This window comes from Passer domesticus, chromosome 10 (genome assembly GCF_036417665.1).
Source record: "Passer domesticus isolate bPasDom1 chromosome 10, bPasDom1.hap1, whole genome shotgun sequence".
Lineage (NCBI taxonomy): Eukaryota > Metazoa > Chordata > Aves > Passeriformes > Passeridae > Passer > Passer domesticus.
This window is the reverse complement of record NC_087483.1, coordinates 25228082-25243522: the sequence shown is the minus strand read 5'-3', so window position 1 is coordinate 25243522 and position 15441 is coordinate 25228082. Positions and strand designations below refer to the sequence as shown.

The window sequence follows — 15441 nt, the reverse complement described above, 5'->3', positions numbered from 1 at the left end:
GAAACCCACCCAGGTGCTGGAGAGCAGAACCTGTTGTTCGGTACCTGCTGCCTGTAAGCTGTAGCTTAGTGGAGACCATCCTAGTACTTTGTTTAGGTGGAGACCATTTTGCTGTATAGAAATTGCTGCCAAGATTCATACTCCAAAGAGGGTGGGCACAGGTAGCAGCCAAGTGCTGTACCATATTTACCAGCCTGTGGGTACATAAACAATTGCTCATGGGTTTGGGCCTGGCCCAGCCCTTCTGTCCCTTTTCCTTCTCAACATGCTTTACACTCATAATAGATTTTCCTTTCCTTCTTGGACGCCTTACTTGGAAGAACGCAAAGTTTCAGGCTCCCAGGGAGACCTCAACAGGAACTTATTCAGGTATCTCAAATCTCTGTAACTTTGGGTATTTGCAGAAGTGCCTTTATGCTAGGGGAGCTTGAAAGTGAGACCCTGGAAAAGACTCACATGCCTTTGAAGATAATTTGGTGACAGATGGACAGAGCCTTCTAGGAAAGGGATTTTGGTCTGAGGGACGGCCAGTGACAAGGATGTTGAAGTAATTTCAAGATTTCTGGTTACTCCAGTGAAAGCAGCTGTTGCCCAGTCAGCAGGCAATAATCAGGCATTTGTATGTCCCTGTGCCCTTTCAGAGGGGAGACCGAGCAGGTGTAGCTGTGAGGTGTCAAAGTGTAGCTGTTGAGATGGCACATCACTCCCTCTGTTCTTCTTTTCTGGTCCTAGGAAATATGGCACTAGTTCCAAGAGCAGGCGTGTGTTGGCTGTACTGGGGACCAGTGCTCCCTCTACATTATTCTCATGGGCTACACCTTCTGATGGGATTCTGCATCTTGGTCTGGGGATTATTAACTCAGAATTTTGAATAATCTGAATAGTAAACAAGTGCTCAAGTGTTTTCAGACCTGCACAGTTTCTTGCTCATTTTCTCTTCCGTGTTCTTGCTGATGAACGCTTTAGTTCCCACATTAGAAGAGGAGTAGTGCCAGCAAGAGGCTGTGTGGCTTTGGGGAGCTCGCAGAGGTGGGCAGGCTGTTAAGGGTTGCACAGCTGTGAGGTTGGGAGTGCAGCAGGAACGTGCCGGGTGCTTTCCAGCAACTGCAGCCATTGGACAGATGCCCCAGCTTTGGGATGCAGAACTTAATGTGCAGTTCCATTTGTGTCTCTGTCGCTGTTCCCTCCCTGCACACCCCCCAAATATAAAGGTGTTTCCTAATTCTCTACAGGATCAGCAGATGCACTCTACCTCCTGTGAAATGTAATCACTGCTGAAAAGGAAATACCACTGTAATGCAGCAACAAGATGTCAGTGACTTCTCCTCAGCTGTCTCCACTTTGTGGGGGTACCTGTGTAGTTCTGTCTAGTACAGCATACTGCTGGACTGCTGCCTTCCTGCTGCTTACTGTCCAAAATATTGTAGAGATTGAAACTGCAGTGATTTTGAAGGGGGTGTGGCTATAGTTTCAGAAAATGTGTTTTGTTGTGGTTTTTTTTCTTCTCACAGAAAACTAATAAGAAACTTGCTGCCTCAGGAGACCAAGTCAAGTGAATTTCTAAGAGGTTGGGCGCTGTTTTATAGCAATATTTTGAGTCTCATGGTTAGAGGAAATTGGCTGTAAGGATGAGGAAGCAGAGCTATGTATCTGCAGTGGTTTTGGCTGGATTTTGCATCCCATTGCTTTCCACTGAAGCATTAAATAGTGACTGCTGCTGGGGACAGGATATTAAACTTGGTACAATTGCATGTGTGTTTTTTAGAGTTTTTGATTTTCAAGAAATGAATGAGCTCCCTTATAAAACTTCTGTTCTAATCCTTGCAATTTAATAATATAATTAAAATGCTGTATAATGTATATGCAATTTCTAGTTTTGACTTACAAAGGCAAGTTTAAACCTGCTCATAAGTTCTTCCTGCTGTGCTTAGGAGCTGGCAGACAAGGTAAAATGCTTTGTCAGCAAAGCAAAACAAATAATTAAAACTAAACTTCTGTTGCACTGGGAAGAAACCACTGTGTTCTTGCCACCTCAACTCGTGAATTTCATATAGACAGGCTTCAGTGTTTGTGGAATTATGATTTGGAATTAGTCTTGCAGACTCTGTAAACTGATGAATCCCGCTTTTTCTTTTTTTTTCTTGTTACTTTTCTCTTTTTTTTGGTAGTTCTCATTCTCATATACCCACCTTTATCTTGTTATGACTTCATACCATGCTAAAAGGTTGCAATTCTCTTCACACTGTCACTTTGTTTTTTCCAGGAAAGAAGCTCATGTTGAGGCTTGAAGGGAGCTGTAGAATACATAGGAGACATTGAAACGACTTAGTATGAGGCCAAGTGTGAGCAAAGATAGCACAGAACCTGCTGAAGTACTGTGCTGGCAGGGTCAGAGCACAGCAGCTCCATCCCTGAGACTGCCTCTGTACTAATTGAAAAGATAAGACAGACACGGGCTAGGGACAGCATTCTCTGCCTTCTGCTGCCAGGTGGCAGGACACAGCTCATGTCCACAAAGGCTAAGCTGTCAGGCCTCTGCCAAAACCCAGGTGCCCTCATCCAGCCTGCCTGCTGGGAATGGTTCTGGCACCTGCTTCATCCTGCATAATCCAGGAGAGCAAGAAGTGGCCTGAGCCAAAATCCTGAAATGTGCTAATTGTTAAACATTTTGGCCAGTTCTGCTTTAACCTTGTCTTGTTTAGTAGCCATTTAGCCCAGCTTATGCAAGCTTCCTCACAGATATATTTTGGGTTTTAAACACAGAGCCATAGAAATGTTGGTTGGAAGGGAGTTCTGGAGGGTATCTAGTTCAGCTTCCTGGAAGGAACAGAATGTGGCTGGTCCAGAATTAAGGAATCCTAAAGGTAGCTGTAGAGATTTTAATAGTTCTGGCTCATGAGCAATGTAAATGAATTTTTTTTATTTTTCGTGCTTTCAGTGGGATTGGGCAGAACCCTTTGTCAAGTCCTAAGTGCTGGGTTGTGTATCCCTGACATGTGCAGTGTGTCATCAATCCCAGACAAACTTTTTGCCTGGGTAAGTGTTAGGAGCATTTGTCTTTGCAGTGCTGCAGGCAGGATGGTGGCAGTGCTGCTTCCTCTGGGCAGGCTCCAGCTGTTCTTGATCTCTCCTCAGTTAGTTAATTACATGCAATATTTCTGCCTCTGCTGTGTCACGGTTTGGGGGGTACTCCCCAGTTTATTGCTCCCACAGAAACTCTCCAAATCACTCTCCCTCCCTCCTGCAGTGCTCTGGAGAGGAGAATAGGAGGCACAAAAGGTGAAGATCGTGGGTTCAGATAAGAACAAATTACTGGAAATAGCAATGAGATAAGAAGAGGAACAGTAAGGGCAACAATATTCATGACAGAGAGTACAAGAAAAGAAATGTTATTGCTCTCTGTGGAAAGCCACAGTAGACAACACCAGCTCTCTCTGGTTTGGAATTGGAGCCATAAGGAACTTCTACTCCCCAGAAGGGACTTCCTTCCCTCTGCCCTCAGTAATGATGTGAAGTGGTACAGAATAACCTTGGTGTTCTGGCCATGTCCCCTCGGGGCTACTACCAAAAATTAACCTTGTCCTGGCTGGAACCAGGACATGCTGGTAAATTTCTGCATGAAGACTTAGCTTTATAATATCCTACTCAACCTCAGGAATATACAGGCGTGTAATTTCTTCATTTTGATATCACAGAATAATTTAGGTTGGAAAATACCTCAAAGATCATTGAGTCCAACCATTAACTTGACCAGTCCACCATTAAGCCATGTACCCAAGTGCCACATCTGCCTGTCTTTTAAATACCTCCAGGAATGGTGATTTCTCTGGGCAGCCCATTCCCATGCTTGACCACCCTTGTGTTGAAGAAATCTTTCCCAATACCCAATCCAAACCTCCCTGGAATAGGTTGAGGGCCATTTCCTCTTGTCCTGTCACTTGTTACCTGGAAGAAGAAGCCAGCCCCCAGCTGGCTAAAAAGTCCTTTCAGGGAGTTTTAGAGAGTGATGAGGTCCTCCCCAAGTCTCCTTTTCTCCAGACTGAACAGTCCCAGCTCTCTCAGCTGCTCCTCATATGAGTCACTTTCTAGACCTTCCCCAGCTTCATTGCCCTTCTTTGGACTCATGGCCAGCTTACTGCCATCTGCAAACTGGCCGAGGGGATGGACACTTGATCCCCTTGTCCAGATCACTGATAAAGATATTTAAACAGGACTGGCCTCAGCGGAATGCGGGGAAACACCACTAGTGACCAGCCACCAACTGGATTTCATTCCATTCCCCAACGCTCTCTGGACCATCCAGCCAGCCAGTTTTTACACCCATCCAAGATGTAAGCAGTCAGTTTCTCCATGAGGATGCTGTGGGAAACATTGTCAAAGGCTTTAGTAAAGTCCAGGTAGACAACATCCACAGCCTTTGCATCTACCACAAGGCAGGTCACCTTGTAACAGGAGGAGATCAGCTTGGTCAAGGGTGCCTTTCATAAACCTGTGGTAGCTGGGAGAGGAGAACATTTGGTGTCTTTAACTGGTATGGGTAACTTCAGAAATCCAGGTGTTTACTGAGCACAAATTCATATATGGTCTTGTGCCTTCACTGTCTTTTATCTGTCTGTAATATTTGAATTATCAGATTAATTAAAATTAAATTTAAATTCTTAAAGGGTGCTGTGAACACTGGTTACATCACTTATATTTAGCATTGGGATCTATAGTGTTCAAGGTGATTTCTTCTTAATTTCATCCCTGGTTGTGAACTTTCCTTCCTCCTGTGGCAGCCAAAGGAGGGACCAGGTCCATCATTGCTTTCTTGGTTTGAAATTTCACAACATAACCTGGAAGAAGATAGGGATGCTGTTGACATAGTGGGAAAAATACTCCCTGAAAGCAATCTGTTAAAGATTATTCTAATGAAATAATCACCTCCATACATGTCAAGTTAGTGCAGGACTTAAGATTTTTTTTTCTTCTTTATGGCTTCACTCTCCTAATTAGTCAAGTGTAATTTCATATTAAATGATTATTCAGGACTAGAAGTGGCAATTTACTGCTATTTTGAAATAAAAATTACTTTGAAGTTTATGATTGCATATTCTGCAGCTGGATGTTTCAGTGCCTCATTGCCTCTGTTCCTGTTACAGGTACATGTGACAGCATTGCAGCAATGAGTGGAATTTTAAAGAGGAAGTTTGAAGAAGTTGATGGCTCCTCACCTTGTTCCTCTGTGAGGGAATCAGATGATGACATTTCCAGCAGTGAAAGTGCTGACAGTGGTGATAGTGTCAATCCATCCACTTCTAATCATTTTACCCGTAAGTACTAACTCTTTGTACCCAAAAAATTATTCCTGTTTCTCAAAATAAAATAAATGTTGTGGTTAGATAAGTATGATGATTTGTAATTGAACAGATCATAAAAAGATCACTCCATGATGTTCAGTTTGTGACTTGCTCAAAAATATGTAGTAAAATACTCTTTCTTTTGACTTCTTGTCTGTTAGACTGTTGTTGTAAAAGTTTGAAGTCTATTGGAAGCTCCTACCTACTTGCTATTTGAATTATGTAGCTGTTTGTAGTTAATGTTAGGAGTTGTGTTCAAAGTAGTTGAAACAGGTACTGTAGGGAGAGTGCTTTAGCTCAGTTTATTTGCCTTAGCTAAATGTATTGCAGCTGTCAGCTCTCTGTAATACAGTATTGGTGAGAGTTCTTCTCTAAAAACAATATAAGCTTTCTTTTATTTGGAACTGATGAATTTTGTGTATGGTAGACATTATTTCAATAGTTTCTGTTTTTCAGATACCAGAGGATATTTCTGTACTTTGCAATGGTTTTGTGTACAAATAAGAATTTGGTCTTAAGTTAGCAAAGATACATTTGCAGCATATATTTCTGGGAAGGATAAATGTACAGTTTATGTTTGCAGTTTATGATACTTGTTTTAGACTTATTAATAGTGAACTGCATCTTCTGAAGAGCAGGGATTTGCCTCCTTCAACTCTGGTGCATTTAGATCTCCTCTATGGATTTATTCCTTAAAACTGTGAGCCAAGGAGTAGGTGAGACTCCTCATTGCTGCCCATACAGAGTTGTTCCATGTAACTGAGTGGTGTGGATGTGCGTAGAAATCATGTTTGTGATATGAATGTTCTTATAACTGACTTTCCTTCTAGATGCTGCTGTTCAGTTTGAGCAGGAGTTTGGATGTGAGGGTCTGAATCCTCTTTGCTCTGGTAGGGAATGTTCCTGTGTACAGGAGGGACAGGCACGACTTTTGAAATGGGTGTACATGGAACACTCTTGAGGTGCTGTATGATATTAAAGATTGTTGGGGACCTATTTTATTAAAGTGCCAAAAAGGTGTAAGTGACCCAGTAAACCTCTAGTAGTATTTAAAAATCTAAATTTAGATTAGTATTTAGAAAATTGTCTTGGGGACAATATTATCTGCATGCTGCTACTTTAACATTTTCATCTGCTGAAGAAGTTAGTTGATTATTCGTCATAGACTGAAAACAGGCTTTTTACATCAAACAGTCATTCCCACCCACACAGAAGAATACTATTTTATTGTGAGTATGTGCACAGGTGATACAGTGAAAGGAAACAGTTCAGGGGACAAACTTGGAAGTTGTAGTATGTGCATGTAACAATAAGCTTTAATTGTAGTTGACATAATAAACAATTTAGTTGAAGGGAACTTCCCTTTCTGCAAGAGAAACTACAGTATTTCACTGTTATGATTAATGATTTATCTAACTGAGGTATTTGTGGCCAGAGTAATAAATGTTTATCTGTGTGTGCACTCATACACATACAAAAATTGTACTTATTTCATTTTAAAAAAAATACATTTGGGTATATCCACTGAAGATATAGAAATAGAAAGAGCAAGTAGTCTATGTGTGCATTGATAGTATTTTTTAAAAAGTATTGTCTTTAATATAGATGCACCAACCTAAATTCCAAGAAATCAAATACAGAACCCCTGTATTACTTAAGAGCTATTGCGTGATACTCACCTGAAAATTACATGCTTATGTAATGTATACTAGCAAAACTGATAGCAGTGTACATTGGAAGGTATTTTATTCATACTTTAAACTCATTCATCTTCCACAGTAAAAGACAAGAGGCAAGCTTTTCTAAGTTGAATGTTTGAATCTAAATATAAGGTTGAGTTCTATGAGACTTTTTCAGTGAGCAGACTGAAAAGAGCCAGTGCAGAAGAAAGGCTGTCGAGATTCCTTGCCTCCGTTACATGCCTGAATACCTCCTTGATGGAGGTTGTCTTCCTAAGCTATTTCCTGACATGTTATACCATTTTCTCTTCTACTTAGTGGGGCACTGTCAGATCCTCTGTCCTGTCTTTTTCTCTGGTCTGTTTTCATATAAGTGAATATGAAGTTGACTGTAAACTCTCTTTTACTGACTGGAAAAGGGGGAGAGAGTTGTGTGACCTGTAGTCAACATCAAGATTTCTATATAATAATTCTTAAATTGAGAATTTTTTAAAAAATGCTAACGTGGTCCTGTAAGTCTTATATTTTCTTTCTAATTGACCTGACAAAGGGATAATTCTAAATTGCTTGTAACTACAATCTCTTCAGCACTTAGGAAGCAGACATTTTGTATATAAATCCATCTAGCACAGCTGATGCATCTCTGTATTTACACAGCCCTTGAAACCATATGTATTGGGTCAGATAAAGAGGAGCCTAGCAAGAATTCTGCTCGATTAGTCTTACAATCAGTTTAACCTGCCAGCTAAATGAGGCACACAGCTGCTGTGGATCATTCAGGTGGGGCAGAGCTACCAGAAGATAATTTTGTTCTCAGCAATTAACCCTGTAGTGTGATGGCAAAAAACGCATGACTGAGATGGCCCTAAGTGCTATTGCTTGTGACTGTTACACGGGGATAAATACAGAGTTTCTTTAACAGTATATCCATTTAAACAAATAAAGACAGCAACGAGAAGAAATTAATACATCCCTTGCCTAGGTTGCAGGCGACTCAGTCAGTAAATAAAAATTACAGTCCATAAAGAATAGACAAATTTTACCATTAGCATTTTCTTTATAAGGTGTGTGTATTTTTACAGATGTGCACATTTTTAAATCTCGTAGCAAATGGTGATGGAGTGCCTTCATTACTGCTGGCAGATGTAATCCCTGTTGTGTATTTTACTTACCTTTCTCAGTCTATTGAAGCAATTTCAGTTTGATTCAGCAGGTCATTAGTCATTGCAGAGTTTCTTTAATGGATGCCAAAGTGTATTACTGGATAGTCCACGTGCCTGTCCCATTTCACAGACCTGCCTTCATATCAGAAAGAAGGATGTTCATCTTCAAGTAGCAGTGCAAGTGTGCATGCACAGTATTAGTCGGGACTTAGGCATGTATGGAATACAGGGCTGGAGTGCTCAAAATGCCATTGGACCTCCTTTCGGTTGCCCTGTTCAATTCTGGCACCCCACAGCAAGCTGAAAAACCTGGAATTGCTGTTGAGCATGTCAGTCCAACACCCTGACCATTCCTATATTGTGTGCACTGAGGAACACTGAGTTCCACATTGCAGCTCAGCTGTGGGAGGATATGTGCCCTTCCAGTGAAGGATAATGAAACTTGTGAAGGGTCTGGAACATAAATCCTATGAGGAGCAGCAGAGGGAGCTGTGGGTGTTTAGTGGAGAAAAGGAGGTTCAGGGGAGATCTTACTGCTCTCCACAATTCCAGAAAAGGCTGGAGCAAGGTGGGGGTCTCTTCTCACAGACAAGGGGAAATGACCTCAAAGCGTGCCAGGAGAGGTTTAGGTTGGATATTAGGAAAAGTTGCTTCACTGAAAGAGGAGTTAAGCATTGGAACAGGCTCCCCAGGGAAGTGGAGAAATTGCCATCCCTGGAAGGTATTCAGAAAACAAGCAGACATGGCACTTCATGATACAGTTTAAGAGGCATGGTGGTATTCAGTCAAAAATTATTTGATGATCTTAGAGGTCTTTTCCAACCTTAATAATTTGATGATTCTGTGATTCTCCCTGCTTTGGTGAGGTACCTGCTTCTAAATGCTTCATGTTTTTTTCTGATGTAGAAGAATATGCAAATTTAATTTACAGAATGGTGTGCAATTGAAAGACCTGTGGGGACCTTGTGAAGTCCTGTCTTTTGCACTTTGGTGCCGGTATTAACTCGCCATAGCACATTAATCACAGATGCATCTCTTAAGAAACACAAGGAGCTCCTGCTTTCCTCTGCCATTTCAACTTCAGTGTCCTGTAGCTGAAACTTCTCTGCCTCGCCTGCAGAGTCACTTGGGATGGCCAGCAGCAGCTTATCTGATAAGGTGATTATCACCAGCAGGAGGTGGTGCCATCACACAGTCTGGTTGATATCCTCCGTCACTTATCTCTCTGTTGCCATTAACATTATCGCTGTCATGAGCAAGGTCATCCTGTGGCCACAATCACAGGTCCCGCCATTCCACTAATTAGGGTACTGTCTTTAGAGTGCTTTGGGATGTACTTTGGTTCATTAGGAATGGGCAGGTCACTGAGGGCTCTGAGAAAACCCTTTGGTCTCTAAGTGCTCTTGCCATTTTTTGATTTTGCTGATGATTTAAAGATGATGAGGAATTTGAAAACACAAAGACATCCCTGTTGCAGTTCCTTCAATATGTGCTGTAAAGTACTGCTTGAATTTTGTAGAGCTGTTAACTTGCTGAGATTGCTTTATCTATGTGGCCATGCATAATGTGAAAGAAGGTGTGAAATCTTTAGGAAGGTGTAGCTTCTTCTGAATTATCTTCATAGAGGGATAAAATTTTATTTGGTGTAAGGTCAATAGCACAAGACAGGACCTGAGCTTTGAACTTAAGCTGCATGTTTAATTGCTGGTTAATGATAGAAACTTCAACTCTAAATGAGTCAGAAGTGGTGGTGCTGGTTTACTATGGGAAAACACCTGCAACTAAATGCAGGCATTTCTTTTTTCATGGCATCTTGCAGTTATTTATGTTGCCAGCAACCAGGCTTGGAATTTCCTTGTTAATGAGGAATATGTTTTTATTGCTGTTTGTTGACTCATGTTATGAAATGCTAACAGGTTGGGGGGTTCTTGTATTTGATTTTAAAATAAGTCAGCTCATCTGAGCATTAAAAAGCAAGAAATGCAAATAAATTCAGCGAAATGTAGTGCATGTCTTAGCTCAAACTCACACAGAATGACAGAACAGGGTATATACCATGACAGCATCTCTTCATCTGGAATAAGGAATACTGTGGTGAGAATTGTTAAAAATTTAAAAGAGGGGTTATAAAGCAGGCTCTCACTAGTTTTTAGAATGATTTGTGCAACTAATTATGTTTCTATATTTTTAAATAAGTTCTCTGTTATAAATTAGTGCACTTTGCACACAATACAACCAGAGAGACAGTTTTTGCATTACATGATGTTTTTGTTGGTTTAGAAAACATCAAACAAAATAGTTTTGTCAGAAGATGTTCATGATAGATGCATAAAATATGGTTGTAAATGCAGTGTCAGTCAGCTGAATGGGTAGCTGTGTTTGCATGAAATAGCCATTCACAGAAGTCACAGGTAGGATGGGACAAAGCATTGCCTGTACTGTCATAAGAGAGCTCTGCCAATGCAATTGTTATGCATGGATGTTCCTACATGGATCCCTGGAAGGACTTTCCTCCTCACCAAGCTGGGGCCAAGGTCAGGAATAATCAGCTGTGGAACAGCAGCTGGTGTTTAGAGGAAATGGTTAGCCAGAGAGCACTTAACCATCTCCACTCCTCCCCACAGGCTGATGATGTTTGCAGAATGGAGAAACTGGACTAGGATGATGAACATGACAAAAAAAACACTCTGGAGGTGGAGGGTGCTGAGGAAGTAACTTAAAGCTTTCACTGAAATTATAGTGGTCAGGTTCCAGCTTCTAGTATGTACCCTAACAATTAAACATTTTTGCAAGATTTCGGACAAAACACTTCACAGTGAGGTAAAATGCTTAAAATACAAATTAAATCCTCTGTATTCCTGTCAGTCTTGTATGTGAGCTAATAATTTTCAAAAACCTGTTCTAATGTGACTTAAATCTGGTATTAGGGAAGCATTCCCATCCAGCTCCTCCTGTGAGGTGAATTTAGCTTTGGCTTTACCCTAAAGGAAGCTCATAGAAGGATAGACCAGTGAAGTGCTCTAGGTAGGTGGTGGTGTTCCACAGCATTGTCCCTCTTCTCTCAAATTTCCTCTAATTTACAGCTGAGTATGTAGTTCCCTTCTAGACTTTGAAATTCAAATTTCTTCTAGAAAATACCACCCTTGTCCTCAAGACTACATGTTTCTTATGGACGGTGTGTTTTATATCCCAGGATTTCCTCTTAATGTAGATTTCCAGCATGTAGGAAAAGTGTTTTGTCATTCAGGGTTGGAAGTTTGTAAATTGAGTGTATGTAGACTCTTAGAAAATACATTTTGGAAGATAATGGGATAGAAGGAGAGGTAAGAGAAAGAGGTAGAAGCAATTTCTGGATACAGTCTTTTCCTAGGTTTTGTTTTCTATGAGGGTTGGGAAGCAAGCTGGCTTTTATAAATCCTGACCTGGATTATCAGGAAGGATTAGGCTTTGCTGTTTTGTGGTGTTAGACTTGATGAAACACAGCATGGAAAGTCATGGAGCAGGTGGAGAATGGTGCTAATCCTTCTTGCCATAATGGTTTATATGACACTGAGTATGTAAAAAGCAGACAAATTGGTAGTATAGTGTCAGAAATGCAGCATTTCCACTGGTCTAAGATAGAGCTTTAATCCAAAAGCATGCTTCACACATGTTTTTTCCAGCCTTTTGAAATTTTCACGTGCCTAAGATATTTCTGCACTGGTGATAATGCGTTGCTTTGCCCTCATTGATGCAGGAGTGTGAGTAATCTGCTGGGGAGCCATATGGTTCACATTTATTTTCATGTGTCTTTGACATCAGGAGAATAGCTGAGACAGCAGAAGAAAGTGCTTATGTCTTGGAGCTCAGCCAGAACTGAGATCATTTAAGTTTCATAATCAAAGAACTACCAGTTTTCTGGGTAAAAAATGTTAGAAAAACATGATGAGCTTAAAATGTCATTCCTATCAGGATGGTATAAAAATACGAAGCAGGTTTTGCATTTGATGGATGAACACAGCTTCAGCGGGTGATTTTCTTAGGGGGAGGTTTGGATTCTTTTTCAGAAGGAGGGGCTGCATCTTCCACAGGTTTCATACTGCTGTAGCTCCAGTGCCCAGCTTGGAAAATATGGATATTGAAAGGCAAATGGACAGTTCTGCTGCATAGTGCCTTGGACGTATGAGAGCAACTCAGGAAAGCTTTGCTTCAGTCTGCCAGCATATTTTACTGCTCTTGCTTACCTATTGCATCAGTTATAATTTATTCATACACAAATCAAACTTGGGTGATTCTTTTCAGCATAGGTTGGATTGCTAGTGGAAATACTGATTTTCCCCTTTAGAAAACTACTTTTCATGGGATTTGGGAGTTGGATGGGCCAATGATGACATCTGTTACCAAGATACAAGAAATAAATGATGACTAAGTATGATAAAACCTGAATTTTTCAGATTTTCAGTAAATTTTTCTGGGTGTATATTCATGCTTTCTAACAGATCAGAACATATGCATTTTGTGTGTTCTTCTGCTCTGTCTTGAGTTAAACAGTGATTCCAGCAGATTTAACATACTGTGTAAGGTACAGTGCATGCAAAATAATAAATGCCCCAGACTCTGATAAGATGGTAGTTCTGTTTTGGTTGGTTTGAAGCAAAGGGTTTGAATCAGTTATTTTTCAGTTCAATGTTTAATGGTATTTTGGAGCTCACATCAAGGCAGCATAGTGTAAAAGCTCATTCATGGTATCTAGTTTTTATCAGAGATGACTTTTTTCCATCTGGGGGTAACTAGATTGCAGACTCTTCTGCTTAGCTTCATTTAGCTATTGTGTAGTGTGTAGTGTGTGAATAAAACCTAAGGGTCATTATTTATGTTTAGCCATTAGTATTAAAGTAGTATCTCTACCGTAAAGAGATTGAGACTTGAAAAAAGAGAAGTGCTTTTGTTGCAGCATTTGTCATTCCTGCCAGTAAAGCAGCCCTGTCAGGAGTTCCACAGCTAAGATCTAAACCAGATTACTGTCAGCACAGACTTTGTGTCACAGATACTCACGTTTACAGATGAGGATTCAAAGGTTTGTGTGATGCTCTAACTTGTGAGATTTACAGGTGCAGTTACCTCCAATTTCTTCATTAAATGTATGTGTACATTTTTTTTTTCAAGAGCAACTTTCCTTTTCTTTCCTTGAGTATTTTGCAATAGTTTTATTTCTCATTTCATTTGAGACTGGTTCATTTATTTGGCAAAAAAGATGCCTGCCTTTCAATAGCTGCCAGTATTCTGAAATAGTGCATCATCCAGTTGAGATCCAAATAACATTGATATTGATATCAGAAATTGGATACACCCCAGAATGGTTTAGATACCTCATTCAGCAGAAAAAGGTTTTTTAAAATATGCACTTCCTTATGTATTAGAGTGTATTGGCAGTGCAGGTTCTGATTTAGAGTATTTGCTTTTATGTTGCATTGAAAGAGAATGTCTCAGTATGAAAATTACCCATCTTAGAAATGCTAAAAAACTGATTTTATTAAAGGTAGTTTTGTTTTGGAACTGTGGTATATATTAAACAAAACAGCATGTTAAAACCATATTTAATATAATTCCAAATTGACACATCCCTATCAACTAGTCTGATAATGAAATACGCTCTTCCCTCACTAAAGGCTTCCTATAAATATTTCTGACAAGCTTTGTTGATACGGGATTTGCTTCAACTTGGATGTAAATTAAACATGCCTAATGTAACAGAATTTGTCTTTTGATTTCCCTTTTTTTGTAACGCACTTTACTAGCAGTGTGTGAGTAACAGGACCAGATCATATTTTTATATTTATAATCCAGGATACCTGCAGGAGGTCTGAAGTGCCTGTTATTTATATAGCAAACCATATACTTAACCATACTTCTAGCCGCTTGGTCGTATTTAGGAGAAGTAATCCTGTTTCAGTGAGCCACAAAATTCTGTGATAATGTCTGTAGGACGCACTGTCTGTAATTTGGCTACAGGGCTTTATTTTCTAATATACTTGGTTTTCCTGCAGTTTGGTAGATGATGCTGGGTATTTTGACAGTTTTACTTAATGCAGAAATTTGTGGATTTATGTTTGGTGATTAAGAGACTGAACTGTGTTTTACCTGTGACAATAAACCAGGTCTGAAGGCCAAATGTGTCCCATCTCTAGAAGTGATGGAATTCTAGATTATCAGTGTACATCTTGTTGCTCTTCCTGCTTTTTATAGAATGATTCCAAGCCATTCAAGAGTGGTCAGGCACCCTTCAAATCATTTTACTGCCTGAATTCTGGCAATGAGGTCTCTCATTCGTACCTGCACACACCTGCAGTTGTTGCCTATAAACTGCAAAGCAATGATTTACAAGCTGCGTTCTCAACAACCTGTTGCTATTTCGCAACAAATCAAATAAATTGGACTGCTCATCTTAAAAATCAAGGAGTGTCCCTTACCTTTCTCTAAGGTTTGTGTGTCTTTTTTTATTTCCTCTAAAGGAATGCAGCTGTTATCAGTGAGGAGCAATAGATCAGTATCATGGGAAGGAGTTTCTAAGTGTCTGTAGAACCAAAAGAAGAAGGATATTTATTAGTTAAAATCTGGCATTTTTTTAAAACAAGTTTCGTATGTTACTGCATATGTTTATTAAAAAACCTGAGCACAAGTATGAGTGGTATCAGAAAAGAGTTAGAAAATACTAGATTTATTTTTTTTTTGGTCAAAATTAGACTATACACACATGTATTCCTTGGATGGCAGCAGAAAGATGGATGAAGGTAAAGAAACACAGAGTGGGTCTGACTGCTAGTCAGAATTATTTCTCTATCATTCAGTGGTGATGATGGTATGAATTTTTGATATAGTATGAAACACTAAACATACTGCTTTTATAGACTTTCCAACATAAATTTATCACGAATTAGATAATAGGATATACTAATCTTTTCTGTCAGTGTGACCCAGTGCTGTAGCAATGTGGATTTCTGCTGCCTTGTGCAACTTTGTTCGCAGGGGTTGGAAGAGGTGCAAGTCAGTGGATCATCATCTCTGTGGTGACATTGAAAGTGGTTTCTTTTGCTGGGATTTGGTTGCTTTCTTGGTAAAAGGATAAAACATTTTTATGATGTAATGGGAAGGAAAACCTTTCCTGGCCAAGTATTTGTCTTCTGAAGTAGACACAGTGTTCATCACTGTAACAGCTTGTAGTGCCTTCTAGGTTTGTATATGAGGTTAATGTTTCTAACTCATTATTGTCACCTTGGAACG

General features: G+C 40.0%; 1 protein-coding gene across 11 annotated transcripts in view; it reads left to right on the top strand.

Moving 5' to 3' along the window:
* Positions 1–15441, top strand: part of CSRNP3 (cysteine and serine rich nuclear protein 3) — a 96339-nt gene that overhangs the window by 66095 nt on the left and 14803 nt on the right. For all 11 annotated transcript variants that reach the window (XR_010369304.1, XR_010369303.1, XR_010369305.1 and 8 more), the window contains one exon: positions 5142–5312. Coding sequence is in view for 8 of the 11 variants with exons in the window: in XM_064434609.1 (XP_064290679.1) it covers positions 5142–5312 (171 nt within the window). In the remaining 3 variants the exon portion in view is untranslated. The remainder of the gene's footprint in view (positions 1–5141; positions 5313–15441) is intronic.